The following is a 21,836-nucleotide window of genomic DNA, read 5'->3' as shown; positions in this document are numbered from 1 at the left end:
TTCTTCTTTAAAATTATATAATATAGACCCTTTGATGAGGTACAGAGTTTATAAAACACCCCCACTTCTCAGGATTGCAGAACTGATCACATTCAAAACTGCTGTTCTCTTGATTCAAACCCATTTCCTCCCCTGAAAGCTGGATTTCAGTGTATTGCATGGAAGGATTAGCTCAGAATTTGGGCTCTGCTTCCTACAGGGGAGCCGGCACAAATGCATGGATGTGAATACCAGAGAGCATTTGCTTTCAATTGCTCTTGCTGGCAAGGAGGACATGCAAATACTTTTGGCCTCTTTTCTTCCCCTCCCCTCACTCCCCCTCTTCCCTTCCCTTTTCCGGCAGAGTTTGCTGATTAGAAGGGCCAATGCCCCACATATGTTGGAGACAGCCTGGCAAACTCAACCCAGACTTCTAGGGGCACTCAAAATCACTCTGGGAAGCGCAGCGTTTGTGAGAGCTTTGGCCCTTCTTGGAAATGTATGCCATCTGTTTGCAAAGGAGTGTGGGAAAATACATGGCCACTGTCCACAAAATCTGCTTCCCGGGCACAAAAGATAAGCAACCGTGTCCCTTCCACCCCACAGAAGTATAGAGCGGGCTGTTGCCTCTGCTCTCAGGAGCAGTGATATCCCATTAACCCAAGGAAGAGAAAGGCTGTCTTCTCTCAAAGGGCAACAACACAGTGCAGAAATACAGACTGCACTGGAAATCGAGGCGTCTTCACTGGATAGCACTTTACACCATTGCTGCGTCCCCTTAAACAGCAGAGGCGCAGCCCCCCTCTGAGCATGCTTGGCAAACTGGTGCCTGCCTCCCTCACCCAAGGCAAACTGCCTGCTGCTGCCCCTCCGGAGCCAACCCTGCCAGACTCATGCTACTCAGCCACCCAGGTGCAGATGTTTCTGGGGAAGCAGGTGCACCAGCGTCAACAAGGAGCCGTACAGGCAGTAAGATGTTAAAATAATCATCTAGTTCTTGTAAAAGGGGCTGCAGCCAGAGTTGCTGGGAAAATGCAGACAGTGGCAGAGCTGCTGGAAACCCTTTTTTATTTAGACAAACATCTTCCCCAGCCCATCATTTCATGGAGAGCCCTGGAGGCTGAAATCTCTACCTCTGCAGAGTGGGTGGGTAGTCACAGCATTGTCCGCGAAAAAATACAAAACAACAAAGTCCTAACCACTTCAGTCCAGATGGGAAGCATAATTCCTATGGCAAAACAGTCCAATCCAGAAGAGCATTTACAGAACCAAAGACTACTTAGTCACTTCAAAACCAGCTCCATCAGCCCCTTAATCCCACAACACTGCTGTGTCCCGGCATTGATACGTCAGGATTTCCAAAGACAATTTTCCTGCAGTCCTTGTCGCTGAGTGTCTGTAGATAAGTTAGTCTGCACTGCAACTCCTGCTCCATGCTCAGCTCCATGCTAACAGGTGGAGCTTTCACTGAGGGAGAACTCCTGACTTTTCAATGACAGTAGTGGCCACACAGAGATCACTTTGACCCCAGCAATTACCTTGCAGGCAGAGATATTTTCACCTCTCTCCTGCCAGACAGGAAAGAGCCAGATCCACTACTTACGCTTACACACACAAAGTTCATCTATCAGAGATGTAAAGGTTGCTGTGCTGGATAAACGAAAAGCTACCCATCCCAAAGATAAGACAAACAAAGCTTCATTAACAGGGCTTCCTTTTGGCTTCATTAATATAGGGCCTGGATTTCAAATACCTCAGTTTAGCAGGTTCACAGGTTCCAGAAGAAGAATGGAGCAAAGCAAAAGAAAAAGTTTCAAAGACATATAATGGAATCTCTTGACAATATTTTACCGCATCTCTATGAGGACTTGGCTTGGAGCAGGCAGACTCTAGGAGTAGGGAAAACAAAGAGAAAGGCAGCATCTCCCCCTGTGCACAGGCCAACCAACTTTCTAACCAGGCTGAGGAACCAATGCCATGTCTTATAAGACAGGAAGATACTAGTACAGGAGTATATTCCCCCTCCCCACCCTCATCTATCATGCATTTCACAGACAATTGCAAAACAGGTACGATTATCAAGCCACAACAGGAGGGACTTTAATCCCTGAAGACATCTATTTGCAGATCGCAGACCAGGAGACAAAGAAGATAGCAAGAGAGGGTTGCCCTTCTACTACAGGTCCATAGATAATGGTACAATGGAATTAAGACCAAATGGTTGCTTCTGGAGCCTTTTAACACAAGGTCACTACTTAACACAGCCTAAACAAGCAGCCATGCCAGTGTGCAGCTTTCAGTGCCTAAATCTGAATGGTAGTAGCAACTTCCTTATTGGAAGACTCTGGAGACCATTACTTCTTGGCATGCCTTAAAGGGCAGCTCAACTCTGCTTGTTCCATGTGTAACCCACCCTTTTATGGTGGGTTATTTCAAACATTTCAACTTTGTTCAACTATACCCAACCCGCAGCCATCCAGGGTAATACTCTGACCAACTCCATTTTTTTCAGGAAGACATCATCTCTTAGCCCCTGTTGCAGTCAGATGGCCAACTATTAGCCAATGCATCCTCTAAAATACTGTTTTCTGCCTGTGCTACACTTGATTCTCTAAGATAGAGGTGGGCCTCCATCACCACTGTAGTCACTCTTCTTCGTCTCATCACTAAGATGGAATTGTCCTGAGATTTAGCTCAAACAACTCCATGGACCATACGAGCCGCCCCAAGCCATTGCAGCTTTTCTAGGTGCCAAATGCATTCAGCTACTTCACAGCAGGCTGGATGGCTTGGACTGCAGACAGAAGAATATAGGAACATCTTTCTTGAGAAGCAGCTACAGTGTCCAGGGTGCCTGAACGTTGCTCTTACGGCTCATAACTTGCCCAGTTCTACAGCTCTATCTCCACAAGAGCCCAGGAAAAGGGGGAAAGGTTGTGCACTAAGATTCACCTCAGGATCCTGAACTGCTGCGTATCAGTCAGCTGATGTCTTGTTTCTACACTGCTAGAGATTGGTCTCTACAGACTAGGAAGAAACAACGCTGTTACAGAGGAGGAAAAATCCCCCCATCACCTTAGGCATGAACTGGCATCTATACATCAAAAGTGGGATGAAGAAAGGCAAATTTCTCAACAAAGGACATGCCCCAACAAAGCAAGGCACATTCATACGTGTGTGTGTTATAAATATTAGAAGGGTATAATTTATGTACTGTTTCCCATGAGGCTCTTGGCTGCAGTGTTGCCAGCTACAGCATCAGAGCCCTGCCGAGCTCAGATGTTTGTGAACACCCACCCCACCCCAGCTGCTCCCATTTCCATGACCTCGTCCCTCCTCCCTCCGCCACCCGCTCAACCCCAGCAGCCGGAGCCGGACTGTCTTTCCAGGAAGCCCAAATCGAAGTAGCAGGCTCACCACAGACTCCCTGCTGGCCACGCCAAAGGTAGCTTTCTGACGCCTGCTGGCGATGTAGGCAGAATTTTCCTGCAGTTTCTCCAGGAGCTGCCGGATAGGCTTGCAGTAGTTGGCAATCTTGCATTCCTTCAGGAAAGATTTTAGCTAGGAGGGGGAAAAGGAGAAGAAGAATGAAAGCAATGTAATAGTTTCCATAAACAGATCCCATCAGCAAAAAACATCTCCCACCCCCAGTGACAGGCAGCATGGGGCGCCTTTTCCCTTCAATTCATTCTATAGTCCAATGTATCACCCATATTCAACCATGGGGGTCCTGCCACCCTGGGCTGAAAGGATGCAAAGAGATACAGTGACAGACCAGATGTTTGTATGCAGTCCAGCTCAGCAGCCTTACTTAAAAACAGCTTTTTCAACCAATTTAAGTGTACTTCTTTCTGAAAGGATATCTCGGTGGAGTTTAAGCAGCCATCAGGAAGAAGTCTATCTTCTTCAGGGCCTCAGCTCCCAGCTGCCACTGTATTTCAAATACTAGTGAGGGACTATGGAATAGATATACTGAGATCAGGAATAACAATGGATATCTGTGGATGTTAGTCAGCCAAAAGCACAGGGAAGCCAAGATTATAACGGGAAAAGGTGTCTGTGGGTTAAAATTATAGAACGCTGGTGGATATTGAGGTGGGAATACCAAATAGATGGGGCTGTGCATTGACACTGAAGGCTGGGATTGAAGTAGAGATTGAGAAGAGACTGAGACTGGCACAGAGTGGGGGAGTCTGTGGACTGGAACTAAGGGTCTTTGGTAAAGCTCTGTAGGAGAGCTTGGGGCTGTTACAGCAGCAGAGCTGTGGGTCAGGACAGATAGCCATCTGCAGAGTCATATGGGGTGAAGTTTGCTTAACGTCTGACCGTACCAACCCCAACTCCAACTGGCAACTCTCATTTTTCAGGAGCGCAAACCCACACACCCACCACAGAAAAATCTACAAAATAACTCTCTTCTGTGGACAACTCGCACAGCATGTGCCTAGATAATTCTTTCTTTTAGACCCAAGGCCTTACAGGGAACCCTCAGGGTAACAGCTAGCCTGACAGGAAACCACAAACCCTACTATTGCCCGACAGGGTAAGGGCCATCCTCCTCACAGAGAATCTGCCCCTGCCCTGTCTCTAAGCAGGAAACACGCTTCACTTCTCCCAAACAATGAAGTTATTTCATTGCAAACAGAGCAGGTTTTTTTTTTTAAATCTCAACAGCCTTGTCCTCAAGCAAACCCCTCTTCTCCCCACTAAAAAAGATCTCCCCTTCCAATGCAAACTACCCTCCAACACCACTGCACTGCTCTGACACCTCCAAACCAAAAGCTGAGGCTGCAGCAGATACCCTTGCTGACAAAAAAAGAGATGGGAGTGCACAGGTTGACCCATGGCTTGAATTCCAGTTCAGTCTCTACTAACAGTTTTCACTGGCCTCAAGACAACTTTCTGGAAAGCTCTCCACCTTCTGCAGGGCAGGCTCTTTGCTGGAGCTATGTATACACTACACTGGCACTTGCTTTAGAGAAATAAACCTAACAGGGCAAAAGAAAATGGTTAACCACAATGGAGCCTTCACCTCAACTGGGACCTGCTGATGCTATCATGATACAGGTAATGGGTTTCTAGACAGCAAATTCAGTACTGTTTTCTCTCTTTATGACTTTATGACGTTCCAGTTCAGAAGAGAGAGCTGGGAGAAGAAGGATGTCTCCCTCCTGTCGGGCCTGCATGTTGACTTGATCTTACACGCCAAGCGGATAGGTATTAAATGTTAATCAAGAGGTGACAGTCACAGCTGGCCTCTCTCTGTCAGGGCACTGATCTCCTGATGGGTATACTGCTGCGAGAACTGCTGCTTGCTACACATACGGAGAACGTCTCCCATTACCTAGCAGCAGGGGCTTCTCCCTGTCCTTTATCCCCAGGATAGCTCCAGCCACCATCATTCACCCAACTCAGAAAAATGGAGATAAAATAAACAACTTTCCCCTATTTCACAAAGCAAACAGCCTATCGAACAAGTAAAAACAAACCATCAGCAAAACTATTCTTCTGCTAGTCAAATCTGTCCCATCCTCATCCCCCTCCCCTTTTCTAAAATATTTATTTTTTTATAGGTGCTGCATATTTATTTCCACTGAGGGATGTATTTGTCATTCAATTTATCTTGCTTAATCCCCACAGCTGCAGTCCCAGATCCATTTCATCCGCTGCCACATACATTATCATTTTTCTTTCATTGCAGAAGCGTCACCAGAAATCCTGCAAAATCTCAGGCTCTATCTGTGCAGTTTGGTGCTGTGCGTTCACTCTCATAGCCGTATGCTTCGTCTCTTCCTTCCCCCTCCTTCCTCCCTGCAATCGCTCACAGTCCTGCTGCTATCTGCCACGGATATTAACAAGAGGTAATGAGATCTCAGCCCTGTGTTAAGAGGCAAGGAACAACCAAGAAGCCAAAAGAAGATAGATGAGAGAAAGAGAAAGGGACTTTGTGTGTGTGTTTCTCCACTCTGCCAAATACGACAACCATACCTTTCCAGAATAAAACCAATCAGAACCTGTGTGTGTGCGTGTGTGTGTGTGCGTGTGTGTGGTCAAGATCCAGTGCCAGTTCCTACAACTCTGTGATTAGTGGGATTGATTCTGTTGACCTGCCAGCCTTAAACACCAATGGTTTATACCAGCAGAGACCACAGCAAAAGCCCAGCTCCTCTTACTGTAAATGACGCAGGGAGCTATAAATGATCTGAAGCAGCTGGGCTTGTGTGTTCCAGGGAACCTAAATCAACCCCAATCCTCCACTCACAAAAAGCAGAGGGAATATTCAACTCAGAGCAGAGAGGGACCAGCAACAGGAGTGGCTGCTGGCTGGAAACACCAGCACCTCCTGCCCTTCTGCCTAGCTGCAAGCCATGCCTAGATGGTGCCATCCCCTGCCTATATCCAGCAGTACCTCTCCCTTATCTATGCTTGCCAAGTTTTCCCCTTTAACCTTCCACCTCTGCTCTGTGATGCCAATTAGGACTTCGGAGAGGGAAGAAACAGTCTCCTCTAAGCATTCAGACGCATGAGTTTGCACTCTGAGCTCCTTAGCAGCCTGCGGAGGCAGTTGCTGCTCAGGGGTCGTCCCAGACGGCTGGGCAGAACAGAAGCCTTTGAACCGGCTCCCTCCCCTACTGGCTCTGCTTTCCTTTGATCTGCCCTGGTGCTTCCTGCCTTCCAGGCAAGGAGATTTTAAAGTTCAGTTTGAAGTCAGTTCAGCCTAGCTTCTCCCAAAGCCGCTGACCAGAAGATGAGGAAAGTACCCCTCGCCAGCTGGAATCCAGCCCTTACAACAAGGCACTGAGAGAAGTGTGAGCTCATCGGGAGGGGAAGAATCAGGACAGATGGATTTTTATAGTTCACTGGAATCATTCCAGGGGAAAAGCCTTCCCCCACACACTTTCCCGAAGACTCTGAGATTTTGGGAAGCTAACCTCAGCACCCTGGCCCAGCAGACGCCACGAGGCTGTGGTTAGTGGCAGCCAAATAGCAACCTGATAGCATTAATTCTCTGCAGAAATACAGGCTGGTCCCAGGGTGTGTTTGGAAGCCACAGGGAGCTTGGTGCCAGAGGGCCGTTAGACGTGTTTCATTCCAGCTAGAACATCGGCTCCGACAGCTTCGATGCTCTCAACAGCTGCTGGCTGAGAGGAAAAGGCTTTGTTCACTACCAATAAGTGAGAAGCACGCAAAACGAGAGCAAGCACAGGAGCTGCTCGCCTAGCACAGAAAGTGCCTGTCAGCTCACATTAGCCAAGGCAGCCTAGTGCCAGCTAGGCAACGGCCTGTGCCAGGCTGCAGGGACCCAGCCAAGAGTCATGCGCCTGACAGATGCCAGCCTACAACAGTAGGCAGGAACAAGCAGATTTGCCTCCCAAGAAGCCTGTGGGCCCCAACCAAGACATTGACTCCCATGTCAACCAGAGGCATCATAGCAACAAGGTATGCAGGCACACAGGCTAATGGCATCAAAGCAAAGCAGGGGTGCGTGTGCCTAAGCAGGATACAGCAGCAACCCTTTGCCAAACTTGTATGACACCTGCCACTCATGAGTTAAAAATAGAGAGGACTGGGAGGAAAGAAGGGAACAAGTTCCAACATGTTTGCACTGAGCAATCTCACTGCTCAAACTAGAGAGGTCACGGCCCATTCAAAACTGAAGCCACCCAGCTAACAAGATATTAGGGAAGGATTACATACTATACACCCAGATGCATAGCACTGACTATTAGACAGTGCTGTTGTGTACAATGAAGTACGCAAACATGACAGCAGCTAGGAAGAACACCCTGCACAAAGGAATGCCAGGGGAGAGGGAAAGGGTACTACTTCACAGCACGGCTGTTAGGTGCAGTGAGGAGGAAGGACAGAGACAGGAACTCTGCTGTTTTGTGTGGAAGGACTTAAGGAAAGTGCCCCAGTTGATGGAGATACCGTGAACGCAGGGAAGATTGCCATCTTGTGGAGATCATGTGAGAGAGGCCATAAAGTAAGGAAAAGCACAGGTACTACTCAGAGACAACGCAACAATTTGGACAGCTCTAAATTGCCAAGAGCCCATCCACATTCACTAGTTGCAAATGCATCTCTGTAGCAGCTAAGCAGCCCTTTGCCCCACTTTGTCTCCCAAGAGAGTAGCTAACTCTACAGACACTTCATCCTCTACCAGGCGTGATTCCTCTGCTTCTTCCCAAGAATACCCCAAAATGCAAAGAAAAAACATGATTAGGAAAAGGCAGATGGTCCTCCCCTCACACTATAAGGACCATCTAGAGTTCACTGTTAATTTAAGTGGCCTTATCCCACTCTGCCCTCATTCATGGCATGCCCAAGAGGTGTCTTACACCTTACCTGAATAACAGTAGGGAGAACCAACTCCGGGAATCCAATGCTGTAGGCTTGGCAATGGAGATATTCAAGTATCAGGTCATACAACTGTTCAATGAGTCCATCCTGAGTAGAGGAAGAAGAAATAAAGGTATCAGGAATTAAATCTTTCACCTTCCAGGTTGGGAAACAAGTCTCCAACCTTATGGAACAGAATCACAAAAAACATCACTAAGGCAACTCTGCTGTTCATGGAGAAGCTGCACTTCCGAGGGTGCGCACTGGTGGCAGCTAGGATTCCACTTACTCGGAAGGCCTTCTCCTGCAGGTTGGCATTAGACAGCTTCAAGATCACTGCAAAGTTTATAGGCTTAGCACTCATACGTCCTGGCTTCTTGTTGAAATCCACTTGATGGAAAATCTGCAACAGAAGAAATTGAGTCTAAAGATGATCACACCACAAAACAGAACAGATGCCAAGTGACTCAACGAAGACCATGCAGTTGGTAGCAAAGCTAAGAGGATAACCCAGAAACCCTGATTCCTGTTTGCCTGTTCTGATCACTATTCCACAGCCTTTCTTAATGCCCTATCAGGGGACAGTTAAGGAGTAAACAAAAAGCACACTTGAAGCTTTGGAGATCTGAGGGCAAAAGATGCTATCTAAGTGTGAGGCAAAAGAAAAACAACATAAACAACAGCATGAGAAACTGAAGATTTGTTCCTCAGCAGACCCACACTTCTAACAGTCAGAAAGACTGTACTACAAGCTTGAGCATATTTTGGAGCTGTCCCTTAAGATGAGATGCTTTTCCATGGCAAGACCAAGTGTTGCTTACACCAAATCCATTATCCTTTTATTGTCAATGAAAGAACTGTCTGAATTCTCCTAGGCAGTAGAGAGACCAGTAAGTCCTTTGGACAAACATCCCTTGCCAAGCAAGGTTTCTGTTCAAATGCATTTCCCCCTGGAGTCCCTTGTATCAGTTACACCTGAGCAGGCTTTGAATAAGCACGTATTATTCTCCATGGACACATTTCATTTTATAGCAAGGGATATGGGAAAAACTGGCCCCTTTCCAGAGTCTGAGAAGAGGCCATGCACACCACTCATCAAAATGAACATCAGGCACATACAAGCTCTGGGGTGCAGCTGGATACCCAATACACGGTATATAATGTCAAATGGCAGACCTGCAGTTTTGCTTTCGTGTTTTTCTAGAGCTTGTTTCATGATAACAGTGGCGAGAGTAGCATTTCTGAAATGGAAGGTACAAAGCTTACGTAGTACAAAAAAGAAGAGAGAAAAAGCAAGTTTGTATATAGGCGTGTGGCTGACTCTCCAGGGTGACATCCCAAACCTGGTTTTAATTAAGAAGTGCCATTACTGCCTTAAAACTTTACACACTGTAATCAAGGCTCCTTCCTTTTTGTGAGGAGTTTCCCAGCTTTACTTGGTGAAGGATAGCATGAATCAATGAGAACTTTCATTCTTCACTTCCTAGAAAGGCTGCGCTCAGCACAAAGGAAAGTTATCTTCAGCTGAAATCAGCTACTGCCAGAACCCGTCTCAAGTCCCTACTGCCCTGGGCAGACATCTCGCAAGAGGGTACACTATACCAATAGCTTTGTATGCTGTGCTTCTCTGTTCCCCTGGAGCCATGTGACACAAGATAGAGCAGAAAACTTCTGGAGTGAGCAGCAGTGCAAATGTGCCCTTTACCAGTCTGGTAGGGGCACAACTCAGGAGTAAGAGGATAGAGAACTGCAAATACCACTGGGCCCACAGCAGATTCCCAGAGATCCCTATCAATTAGTTAACAAGTGGCAATCAAGGGAGGCATCCACTAGCAATTGGATCTCATTTAAAAAAAAAAAAAACAACAAAAAACCCCCAACCAACAAATGGTAATCATTTGCGTAGAAGATGACAACCTTTGAGGGGGGCCAACAAAAACATACTCCAGCTGCCCATGTTTTCGAGCAGCCCAAGAACAATCTAGAGTTCCTCCCCCCTACCTCAAACACACTCAGCCTCTAGAATCCTCAGCCCTTTTACAACTCAAGCCTGTACAGGAAACATTTTCCATTCACTCTGTGCAACACCAATATATTTGACAGCAGACCCCAACCAGCCCAACAACATGGGAATGCAGCACACTGATTGCTAGAGGGTGAGGTGGGGGCAAAGAAGGTCTTTCAGGTCACATGGATGCCCCCAGGCCAGAAAAGCACAGAGACGACTATTGATTTTTTTGCATTTTATTTGTCAGCCCAGGTTATTTGGAAGGGAGGGACGAGCTTGGTGGCTTGTGAAAACAAAGAGCCCTAGCTAGCCTAGGGAATTGATGCTATAAACCTCGTTATGCACAGTTATTTCTTTGGCCAAAACAGCAGTATTGATCCCCAAGGCCAGATGCATTAAAGCAAATGGTGTCAGGCTCTGTGGGATCCTAACACACCACTAGGCAAGCAGGGAAATGCAATCAGAGGTCTCAAAACCTTCCTCCCAGGAGGTGCTAGGAAGGCTGTCAAGGCATGTGGGATAGAAGAAAAGTGTGTTTCCCATCCCAATCCTGAGAAGAAGGGATGAGCTAATAGCCAGGCTGAAGGAGAGGATGACTGACATCTAGGGATCCTGTGGCAGGCTGGAAAGGCAAAAAATGAAGGACTAGAGGGCCAGAAATAGTCACAAGCCACCAGTCCGGCTTGAGTGATAACCACTAGCAGACAGAGGAAAGGACAGGGCAACACAGGTAGGAAGGAGGTGGGTTTTTTGGCAATTTCTAGTTCACAGTCATTAACTTTTACATTGCAAGTTGGAAGGGTGTACAGTTTGCACCGCCAGGAGAACAAAACACCAAGTCTGCACCCAGGGCACTCCCACTATATTGCCCCATCCCACCCACATTCCTCTCAGGCTTCAGCAAAAGGCTTCTACCTGGGTCATCCCACAGCTAGCTGTCCCAGGCCAACTGACAGCAGGGCTGCAGTTCTCCCTCTTGCCTCTCAGTCGTCCTCCCACTTTGCTAAGGGAAGGGCTGAGACAGCCCCGCTAAGCTGCTCATGAAAAGTCCAGTTATTGTCAAGTTCAGACAAGCTACTCAAGTTTTTGCAGTAGCTGACTTGGATCACTCGATCACTGAACAGTTGAGGTCGGAAGGGACCTCTGGAGGTCATCTAGTACAACCCCCTTCTCAACCAGAACAGGTTGCTCAGGGTCAAATCCAGTCAGATTTTGATATCTGCAAGGATGGAGACTCCACCCTTGCCCCCCCCACCCACACCAAAAAGCAGAGTCCAAGAGGAGACACCACTGGATGGCAACACTGACTGGGCAGCCTTCGTATCAAATGGAGCACATCTCAGGCTGGGTAATGAAGGCTTCAAACTCCCCCAAAACTAACTCCTGCCAAGTACCAACAAACTGACCAGATTCCTCAGTCTTATGATGGTTTGGATAGTGGGCTTAAAGTGATTTTGTTTCATAACACAGGGTGACAGGGAACTAAATGTCTATTGAGTAAGTCACTGCTGAATTTGTGAACTGGTAAAAATAAGCTCATAGTTAAAGCACTGAGCTGGGCACCAGGAGGCTTCCCCAGCTAGCACTGCCACAGACTCCTTGGCACTTTGGGCAGGTCACTTCCCCTCTACATGCTAAAGCTTCCTGCTATCCCATCTGCACAGTGGCAGTAACATCTCCCGCCCAAAGACAGTTTGTGGCAAGACATATACTATGAGTTGTATGGATATTCAGATATATCTGTAACAGAGGAGGATGGAGGTGGGAAGAGATGGAGGGGCAAAGAGAGTAGCTCCTGTATGTTCCTGGAAACTCCACAGAGAATATATTTGATGGATTCCTTGCAGAGGAGGAAGGCTGGCAGCTGCTGGGAGATTAGAGAGTTCGACTCCATCCCAGTCACCTTGGGTTATAAAAGTTAAAGCAATGTAATTGTTAAAGTAATGTGAAAGAATAAGCAAACAGAACAACACACATGCACACATTCACCCTCCACCATCTCTCTGTTGTCACCACCTGGAAAAGCTAAGCCAAGCAGCACCTCACAAACACACATGGCAGAATCGGATGTGGTTGGGGGCTTACGGAAGCTGGGAGAAAGCTCAGTGTGCGGTGCAGTAACATCTGGCTGGGGCCTGAAACACAGATTACAGCCAAAGTGTCAGGGGTCAGAATGCAAAAAGGGGGAGAAGGCTCTGAAGGGAAAAGGCTTTATCTCTCAGAGCATTAAAAAAAAAAAAAAAGAAGCATAGAAACCACTCTCCTTCCAACCAAGTCCCACTGCCTCACAAAATGGAAAGGAGATGCTTCTATCACTAAATCTGGTTGGCAGAATTTCAAATATGAACGAACAAGAGGAAGGAAGCAGGCAAAGGCAGAGCCACACAGGCCAGGGCCAGGGAGCAGTGGCGGGCAGCCGGGGGGCAGGCAGGAGGAGATTTATAAACATCGCTGGCTTCCACAGATTCAGAGGATGTGGTTTGCGAAGGACGTTTACAACAACATAAAACCGCAAAAGCCTTTCCTTCAACAGAACCTGATTAGGAATGAGCCTGGCTGGCTCAAGTCGTTTATTACAGCAGTCTCCCTCACTCCTCCCCTCCTAACATCCAGCCTCATGCTGATCCACTGTAGATTTTACATTCCTCCTCCTGTCCTGCTCCCCATGATAGCACTGCTCTCTGGTGAAATCTGGCTGCACCACCTCACAGCAGCAAGGCTAGAAAGAGCTATGTGGAAAGATATGCTAGGAGTCCGATATGTAAGAAAGCTGGATGGTCTGTTAGCATCACTGTAAGGGAAGATGCAAGGCATCAGTCTTGCGCAAGACACACTGAATTTTGTCAGGTTGCACTCGCAGGGATCTTTTTCCTAAATGAATTCTTAACTCTAGAAGGGCCTTTTGCTTCCACTTCCCTTTGCCTGCAGTTGTTAGAAACTTTTTTCCCCTCTTGTTAATATATGAACACACTAACAGCATCAAGTTATGACAGCTTGGGGAGTTACAGCAACCAGCTGAGCATTCGAGTCTTCTTTGGCAAATCCTTTGCCTACTCCAGGTGCCAAAAGCATTAGCCAAACCACCTTTCTCAAGGTTTGTCCTAATGCAGTCTGTATTATAGGCAGAGCAGGCTGACAGAGCACCTCTACGCAGCCCTGGCAGCTGAGCTGTACCTCGTTAAGCTGCCACTTCACATCTGTATACTGGCATTTCAATTCTTTTGGCCAGTGTGGGCTTTGCTGCTCTGGTTCTGCATTCGCATGAAGCATTCAGTGTTGCCACATTGGTTAATCATCCAGTACCTGCATTCACCAGCTTGTAAGACATAGGAAGGTAACAGAGCTCTGTGCATCAGAATCAATATGATCAGGACCTAGTATCACTAAGTGAGAGGCCTTGCTATGTCAAGACTCATGCTAACACATGATTATGCTCATAAACAGCTCAAAAAAGGTTAAGCACATACTGCAAACATGAGTTGTGTTGTGGTTGGTTATAAGCACATTGTTTGGAAGTGCAATGGAACAGCTATACACCACCTATTGATCTGCCAGAGTATATAACGATTCATCCCTAATTAAAATACCCATTCATTACGTATAAACTACTAATAAACATACTCTTAACACAAAAATGCAATTGATTTAATACTAAATTCCTGGCATTTAAACCCCAATTTTCCCCACAAGTCAGGGATGGGACAAGGGTGAGCTCTAAATTCAAGTTATTCTACTTTATTTCCACACTCCATGTTTTGAGGAATCCAAAAGCTCAGACTCATTTTGTAAAATGAACCTATTTCCACACGTGACGCTAAAAAGCATGAAGCCTCAGACTCCATCTGCTGCAAAATAACATAGCATACTGGAAGGGCAAAGAGATGTGTGTTTGTCCCAGACCAGACAATAATGGAAATGCATAAGAAAAATATGAAAAACTCTACCCAAAAGCTCCAGCTCCTTTCAGGCTCACTCTAAGCACTGTAAATATGAAGGTTGGAAGGGGAGAGACAGTGAAGGGAAAAATAACCCTGACTATTTAAGGGTGAAACAGCATTCATTTTCAACAGTTGTATTCTCTTGGAATGAACGTCTTCCTCTTCCCAGCAAGATCTTCACCTTCATTTAGGCGATCTTGAGACTGCCAGAGTTCTAGAAATGCCTTTTTTGTACTCAGCTATCTCAGATACTCTTACCTCCCAGGCCAGTAAAAGTTAATCCTATTTACTAACCACACAATACATTCTGTCTCATGGTGTTTGCCAGGGATTTTAAGAGAGCTGAGCAAAGCATGCAACCTTGGGAGCTCTTGGTCCCAAGCATGATGCCAGGCATCAGCTGTTGCTAGATCAATAGGCACTGACTAACCTCCAGGATAAATGGTAAGACTGGGATGAAGGTCCGGGTGTTTTCAGACAACAGTGTAAGTGCACGGATGCAGTGCATGCGCAGGGGGTAGAAACGAGTCGTGGGTACCAGCCTAGAGAGGAAACAGAGGAAAGGATATTAGACAAAGTTGATAAAGAAACCAAATCTACAGCCTTCAGTGATACTTCAGAGCCCTTCTTGTTCTCTTTACAAAACACAGACAGCTTTAGCATTGCACAGCAGACTATTTGAGCTGCTCGAGCTATCCCACAGTGGGAAACAGAATTTGCACACATTAAAGGTATAACACTAACACCAGGTTTTCAGCTTCTGCAGCTAGTTGTACAGACTTCTTCAGTCTCCTCTGGCCTTGGTCTCTAATTGCACATGCTCCTCTTACACCCTACCTTCCAAGTGAATCGGTGAGAAAGAGTCTGGATTTTTAATCAGCAGTAATCACAACTGCCCTGAAGTGACTGTCACGTGAAATAGCCCCTGTTATCATGAGAACATAGTCCTCTAGGCCTACGGTGTCTTCCCCATTGCCTGTCTTTGGGCACAAAAGTGAGGGCATGAGGCTTCATGCTTTTTAGCCCCAGGTGTGGAAATAAATTCATGTTACAAAATATGAGTCCGAGCAACTAAATAGCAGGTACTTTGCCATGATAATACATTGTGGTCATAATTAAATTGTTTCAGAAGACTTTACACATGGATTTTAAAGTTGAGGAAAACTAATCCAGAGATAGTTTGACTGGAATACCAGTGAGCTCTGTGGGTGAGTAGCATTTAGGGGAAAGTGTAGACTGAGCTAACCAAGGTAATGAAATCAAAGCAATAAGGGTGGGGAAGCAGAGGGAGAAAGGGCTACAAAACAAGAGTTTTGTAAATTAAGCTTATCACTGATGCTGTTTTGTTGTGTTCAGCACTTTTGAATCCCCACAGGGGTAGGTATGTAAGAAAAAGAGGCAGGAACCAGCAGTAAAGTGTCCACTTCAAACAGCAGGTTTGACAGAGAAAGGGGGGCAGCTGGCACATGGGGTGGGGTGGCTACAAGGAGGGAGGGGTGCTCCATTTCAGGCTACCTACTCTCTGCATACCCATAAAGCTCCTGCTGTGACCTAAATAGCAACACTTTGTGTGGAAAGTCACTCAGGCATAACGAGCTGGACCAGCAACGACCAGTGTGTCAGAAAGGACAACGTGGGAATGAGGAGGACATCTCGCAGCCAAATGCATTCAGCCCTCTCCATCCCAGAGGAGCATTTGGGCTACTCCTGCCTCCTTCAGAGAGGTGATATGTACATTTGCATAGCCAGTGATCAGCACAGAAGAGTCCAGCCTTTCCGACCCACACCTCAAACTGATATCTGCTTTGGCTTAGATAGCACCTTCCTCCCCAGAGTCTAAGGGGAAAGAAGCACAGCCAACTCTGTAAGGTGAGCACCCAGAAGGGATGGTCAGCTCCCCCAGTGCCATGCCAGCCAGCAGCAGAGGTGATAACGCAGAGGCTATTGCCACATGCCTACCCCTGAAATACTCCAGACCTCTCATTACCACCACTCTAGAACCGCTCACTATGAATGATCTGTACTTGAAGACATTGATGCTTCCAACATTAACAAGGGTGGATTTTAAAAATGCAATTCCCAGAGAACAGCCTCAAGTCTGATAAACAAAGCCCCTTCCCTGAGGAAAAAAGAGCTTGCTGAGCAATCCAGGAGAGAAAAACTGCCTGACCAGACACCATAAATCACCCCCATCTCTTCCCCCCTCCACCAAATAGTGAAATAATTATCATTGGATCCATTATAGAAATAAATCTACTCTGCATCCCTGATCTGGCACCACTGGAGATGACGAAAGCCTTCCTCAGGAATTAATTGATCGAGGGATAAACCTGTTAAATGTATAGATTTACTGTAAACCAAGACCATTAATTTTAGAGTGCTCTGCGATGCAACAATCTGCTTAACTTCCCAATGGCTGGGATGCACAGGGAATACAAAACACAGCTGGGACCTGAGGCCTGGCTCTGCTGAGGGAGGGCAGACTGCCTAGTCACTCCAGGGCCCAGCCAGGAGGTTCAAACTGGCTTGCCCGAGTTTACAGCTCGTGCTTTTCATCTCAAAGGAGAGTGTTCTCTAATGTCTTACAACCTCTGTCCTTTGGAGCACACCTGCCCTACTTCTCTCATGCAACCAGGGCACATGCTATGGTGCAGAGAACAGCCTGAAGGCTTTTCAAGGATTATTTTTAAGGAGCTGCAGCTCCTTCTGTTATGCTCCTGGGTGGCCACAACCTTCCTTTAGCTGGTGAGAAGAGAGAAAGCTTTTTCAACATCAGCCTCTGCCCCACCAAGACAGGTCAGTCAAGGGAAGCTGCTCAGGGACATGAGGACCTTCCCTGCACCTCTGGGAGGAGACTGTACCTGAATTCTCTCCTGTACATGCTGGGAGGTCAGAGACTAAAACCTAAGGTGCATCACAAATCCTCTTTTAACTATAGGGAAGGACTTTGTTTATAGCTTGGACTGGGAGCAAGGTAGAAAGCCATGCAGACAAGGTCAGAAAAACACTTCCCATGGTGATGGGAAGTGAGGGATAACATGGAGTAGGAGCCTCTGCTGAGCTGCTGTGCACAGAAATATGAACTCAGACAAGCGCAAGCAGACAGATCAAATTGAGGCACTTATGCACTATGGAGACCAAGAAAAGTATAAGGCAAAGAAAGGAAAGAGGATTTAATCTCCTTCTGTATTCTAGTATCTCTGCAATATCTACAATGCTGCCCCAATGGTCAAGCCAACTGCAGTCTTTCAGCTGTTTGTGAGAGCAGCACCACTGATTTTCACAAAGCAATTCCATTAGCAAACTCAGCAATGAGGCTCCTTCCCTCTGCCCCACAGTGGTCCAGCATCATAAAAGTCAGAGTGAACTGGGCTAGAAAGGGACCTTGAAAAACCATCAATTCCACCACTACCCCATTTAGTGGTCCCCGGACCACATCTTGAGTGCATGTAACTTGTGGACACATGGGGACCATTTCTGAAATGTGTTATTTAAAAAATACAGTTTTAAGACATTTTGTATGCTGGAGAGCAAGAAGGGAGAGCAAGAAAACCAGTGAGCTAATTTTGATTTTAGCAGGCAACCCTCTGCTATTAGTTATCTTGTTTAAGCACATTTCAAATTCTGCCTTTGTCCCTGCCTGGAGCAAAAAACCTGCAACGGATGGTAATTTCTCCCCAGTCCCCTCGTGTGACAAGCTAGTGCAGCACTGGGAGTGCATCCCCTCCTGCACAAAGACACACACACACACCCCGCTCACAGCCCTTTTGCTTGGAGCAAAGCGCCACCTTCTGGTACAAGAGACACTCAGGGAAGGACAGTCCTCCTTCCAAGTGCTATTACTCCCAGGACATTCCCGAGAGCACTACACCAGCCACAACCGGAGCACAATGTATTCTGGATCAAGAGGTTCCATTGCATCCTTCCCTGCTGTCTGATCACATGCACACATCTTGCAAAGCTGAGCTCCACAGAGTAACATAAAGAACCAGGGGTCTGGCTCATTCACTCCGTCTTTCCTCAAGAAAATCTGCTCACAAGTCAGAAACTAAGCAGCCCCCAAGCAGATGCATATCCCCAACGGGCCTCCCAGAAATGTGTAAAATAGTACACAAAGCAAAAAACCTTGACTTCCAGGTTGGATTCTTCTCCCTCTCACCTTGCATAGAAGCCAGCTGGGTTCTTCCATGACCCTCAATTGTTACAGACATATCTATGCCAGGGGACTACTGCACAGAGACAGATTTGTGCTAACTTCGGTTTGGTCAGCACAGCCACCCACACCAGAAGAGACCATTATCGAGGAAGGAACAGGAGATTCTGGGTATAGACTCGAGCAGCTGAAGCCCTTGGAGCCATATCATGACAGCAGGAATAGCTGCACACACTTGAGGTGAAATTGCACATTCCAACACAGCCTGCTCCAGAAGTTCCCAAAGGTCTCCAAGGCCAGAGTAGACAGTCTGTAGAGCAACATTACCTTCAGTGTTTCAGTTAAAAGATACCTGTGCAAGGGAAAAACCATTCATGGCAATCCCTCACCATCTGTTCTTTCTCATCAGGTCACTAACTCCTCTACTGCAACTACCAACAGAACCCGAGTTTAGTTAGTTGCTCAAGGGCCCATCCGTTTCCCTTGTAGAAATACGGGGTAGCATGTTGAAGGATAGGTGACATGAATCTTTCCCCCTAAGACGATGCATTGGTTTTACTTTGTAGCCGCACCATTCAATCCCAGAGGGAAGCTGAACCAACTCTGTTTTGCATCTCTTCAGGCCAATGCTACTTCACATACTCTTTTGGCTATTGGCTATCTTGCCCTTCAACTCAGCATCTCGGAAGGCTAAAGGATAGTCTTTAAAGTGGACTCCATTCTTCTATGCATAATCCCTCAGCAGATACAAAGTAGTTATCAAAACAGCCATGCCAACTTGTAGCAGCTAAGAATCTAAACACTGTGTGTAAAGGAAGAACATTGGACTTAATTTCCAGAGGACCTTCCAACCTCAACCATTCTGTGAACAACTCAAAATATAGCCCACCTCCAAAACCTCTTGCAGGCTGAGCCAACTTTATTTTGCCAATCCATTCTCCTTGCCCTCAAGGGGTCCCAATCCTACACATATAAAATTCAGTAGCTGCATTCAGCCACTGATTGAGCTAGCAATGTTAACTGAAGATGCCTACAGGCAGTCTACAGTGCAGTATAAATAACCTACAGCTCTTCAGAGAATCCTGCAAACATGTACATATCACCCTGCAGAGGGTGAAAGGCAAGGAGAAAGAAATGGGCACCGAACAGCCTTGCTGAAAGCCCTGCAAGACAGTGGCCCTTCTCACCAGACAGTAAGTCATGATTCAGTCACACAGGAGGATCTGTGGACTTCATACCCTCTTAAACTTCTCTGTACCTCCATTTCTAACAAGGAGTCTCAGAAAACCCCTTTGCCTAAGGAGAAACCACAGCCACATAAAACTGACAATACAGAAGATGTGACCTGGCTGGGTACTTCATCTTTTTGTGCCCCCCTCCATTCCCTATCTGCTAATCTACCTACCCCCTTTTTATAGCCTAGACATTGGCTTTTCTTAGCAAGGAAGCCAGCCTGGGCATCTATTTCTATTTTCCCCATCCTAAAGCCCATTCTGTTGGACTCACAAACCTTTGAAGCTTTGTCAGATGGTCACTGTACTTCATGCCAAGCAGTCCTGTACATCACAGATGCTAACAAATTCCATTTGCTGCTGCTGCCAAGCCTTACCCAATTCACCTTTCCTTGGCCCCAGTTAGCTGATTTATCTGCCTAGACAGGTGGAAAACTGCCTAGACTTGTCCGCAGGACAATTAAAGCTCTGCAACAGCAGTAGGAAGCAGCCTGTGCAGATGGGGGATGGGGAAAGGGATGTATGCACGCTCTAACGATCGTTTAAACCTGCTTATCTTCATCACCATTTGGAGTTTAAGACCAGGCGGGTGGTGTTTTAAAGCCGAGAATCTAGTTACAGAGCTAACAGGATTTCAGAGATCACCAGAGATTCAGAAATTCCCTTTATGCCCATTAGTAACAGCAGTTTCAAAGCATAGAAGTTTCGTATACAAACACACAAACTGGTAGAAAGCAAGGAAGAAATCCTCAGCAGAGACATACTAAAAAGAACAGATGTATCCCCAGTCCTTCAACTTCTAACAAACATGCACACACAAACAAAACAAAAAAACAAGCATCTATTTACAGAGCTGGAGATGAGGACTTGATTCTGTTCTTTGCCACTGTCTCATGGGAGGTCCTAAGGCACGTCAGTACATTTTTCCATGCCACTTTGTACACTCCTGCACAACGTACAATTACTGGCAGGTATTCAAGGTTCATCTCCCAGCTTGGTCATCTTGTTGCACACACACTAACAGGATGGGATCCCACTGTAATCACTGGAACAGACTCCTCTGCAGTTTGTGTTCCTGGAGACACAGTTCTTCAGAGATAAAGTAGAAGACCATGTGCTTTTTTAGCAGAGGAGAAGAACTGGACTAGGCATCGAAGTTAATTCACTGTACTGCTTCAGGTCTCCAACTCCCCACTACACAGTAGCATGAGTCCATGAGTTATTCAGAAATGCCACCTGGCCACACAAACCCTGCAAACATTCCAGAACGTAGGGGAAGAGGAATTTCACGTGCTATGTTTATTTTCTATTCTCACTGCTGGGCACCACTTAGCTACTTTTGAGTCTACCCCAGAAACTGCTGCAGTTTGACACTGGGTCGCAAACCAGGTGGTCCTTCTTCAATATGGGAGTCCACGGAAGGACCAGAACTGGACACTGGAACAGGCAGCACTGAAATTTCTTACAATGAAAAGTTGGGTGCAGTGTAGGTTATTCTCTCCTAAGCTTTCTCACCAGCTAACCATATGGGTGCCAAACTCAAGCCCAAACCTTTGTGCAGAGTATCTGGTTTCACATGGACATGAGCCCATGATCTTAGCTAATGAATCAAAGGGTTACTGGCTTCCTCTGAAACAATCCCCTAATGCCCTTAGAAAACATGGTCACACAAAGTGCATTTCTAGATGGAATACTTCAATTGAACATGTCTCACAAAAGCAGCTCCCTCTGATTCCTTACAATGTAAAGTTAAATCCAAATCATGCACAGTAACATCCCTTGGTAACTGGTCTGCCATACCAATTCCTTAGGGGAGAGGAGGAGGCATTGTCAAGAGAGGAAGAAAAAAAAAATCCTACTTACTTTATACAGCCAATGATGACCTGTGTCAAAGGATAAATCAATGGCTCCATGACTTCACTGGGATAGATTGTGCTGAGAACCCGACACCAGAAATACAGGCAGTGGATATACTGCCAGTTATAAACAGACTGGAAGTTCTCCTGCAAAAAAGGGAGGGACACAAACACAAACTTGAAAATCAGGCTTTTGAGCAGTTCACTTTGGTTTCTCTACCAGACTCCAATTTTATCCAGCATTCTCCAAGAGAACAGGGTATAGTGTTCAGAGAGGAATAGCTAACATTCTAGCTGTGACTTTGACACTGGTGGCTCTGACTTTCC

The 21,836-nt window shown here is 46.5% G+C and overlaps 1 protein-coding gene across 2 annotated transcripts in view; it reads right to left on the bottom strand.

The window, feature by feature from the left end:
• Nucleotides 1–21,836, bottom strand: part of NOC2L (NOC2 like nucleolar associated transcriptional repressor) — a 60,314-nt gene that overhangs the window by 25,730 nt on the left and 12,748 nt on the right. For both annotated transcript variants that reach the window (XM_067311208.1, XM_013959629.2), the window contains exons 10-14: nt 21,517–21,656; nt 14,699–14,810; nt 8,612–8,725; nt 8,329–8,430; nt 3,397–3,540 (exon numbers count right to left, since the gene is read on the bottom strand). In XM_067311208.1, the coding sequence (XP_067167309.1) occupies nt 3,397–3,540; nt 8,329–8,430; nt 8,612–8,725; nt 14,699–14,810; nt 21,517–21,656 (612 nt within the window). The remainder of the gene's footprint in view (nt 1–3,396; nt 3,541–8,328; nt 8,431–8,611; nt 8,726–14,698; nt 14,811–21,516; nt 21,657–21,836) is intronic.

Source organism: Apteryx mantelli, chromosome 26 (genome assembly GCF_036417845.1).
Source record: "Apteryx mantelli isolate bAptMan1 chromosome 26, bAptMan1.hap1, whole genome shotgun sequence".
Lineage (NCBI taxonomy): Eukaryota > Metazoa > Chordata > Aves > Apterygiformes > Apterygidae > Apteryx > Apteryx mantelli.
Note: the sequence above shows the minus strand (reverse complement) of the source record. Positions and strands in the feature narration are given on the sequence as shown.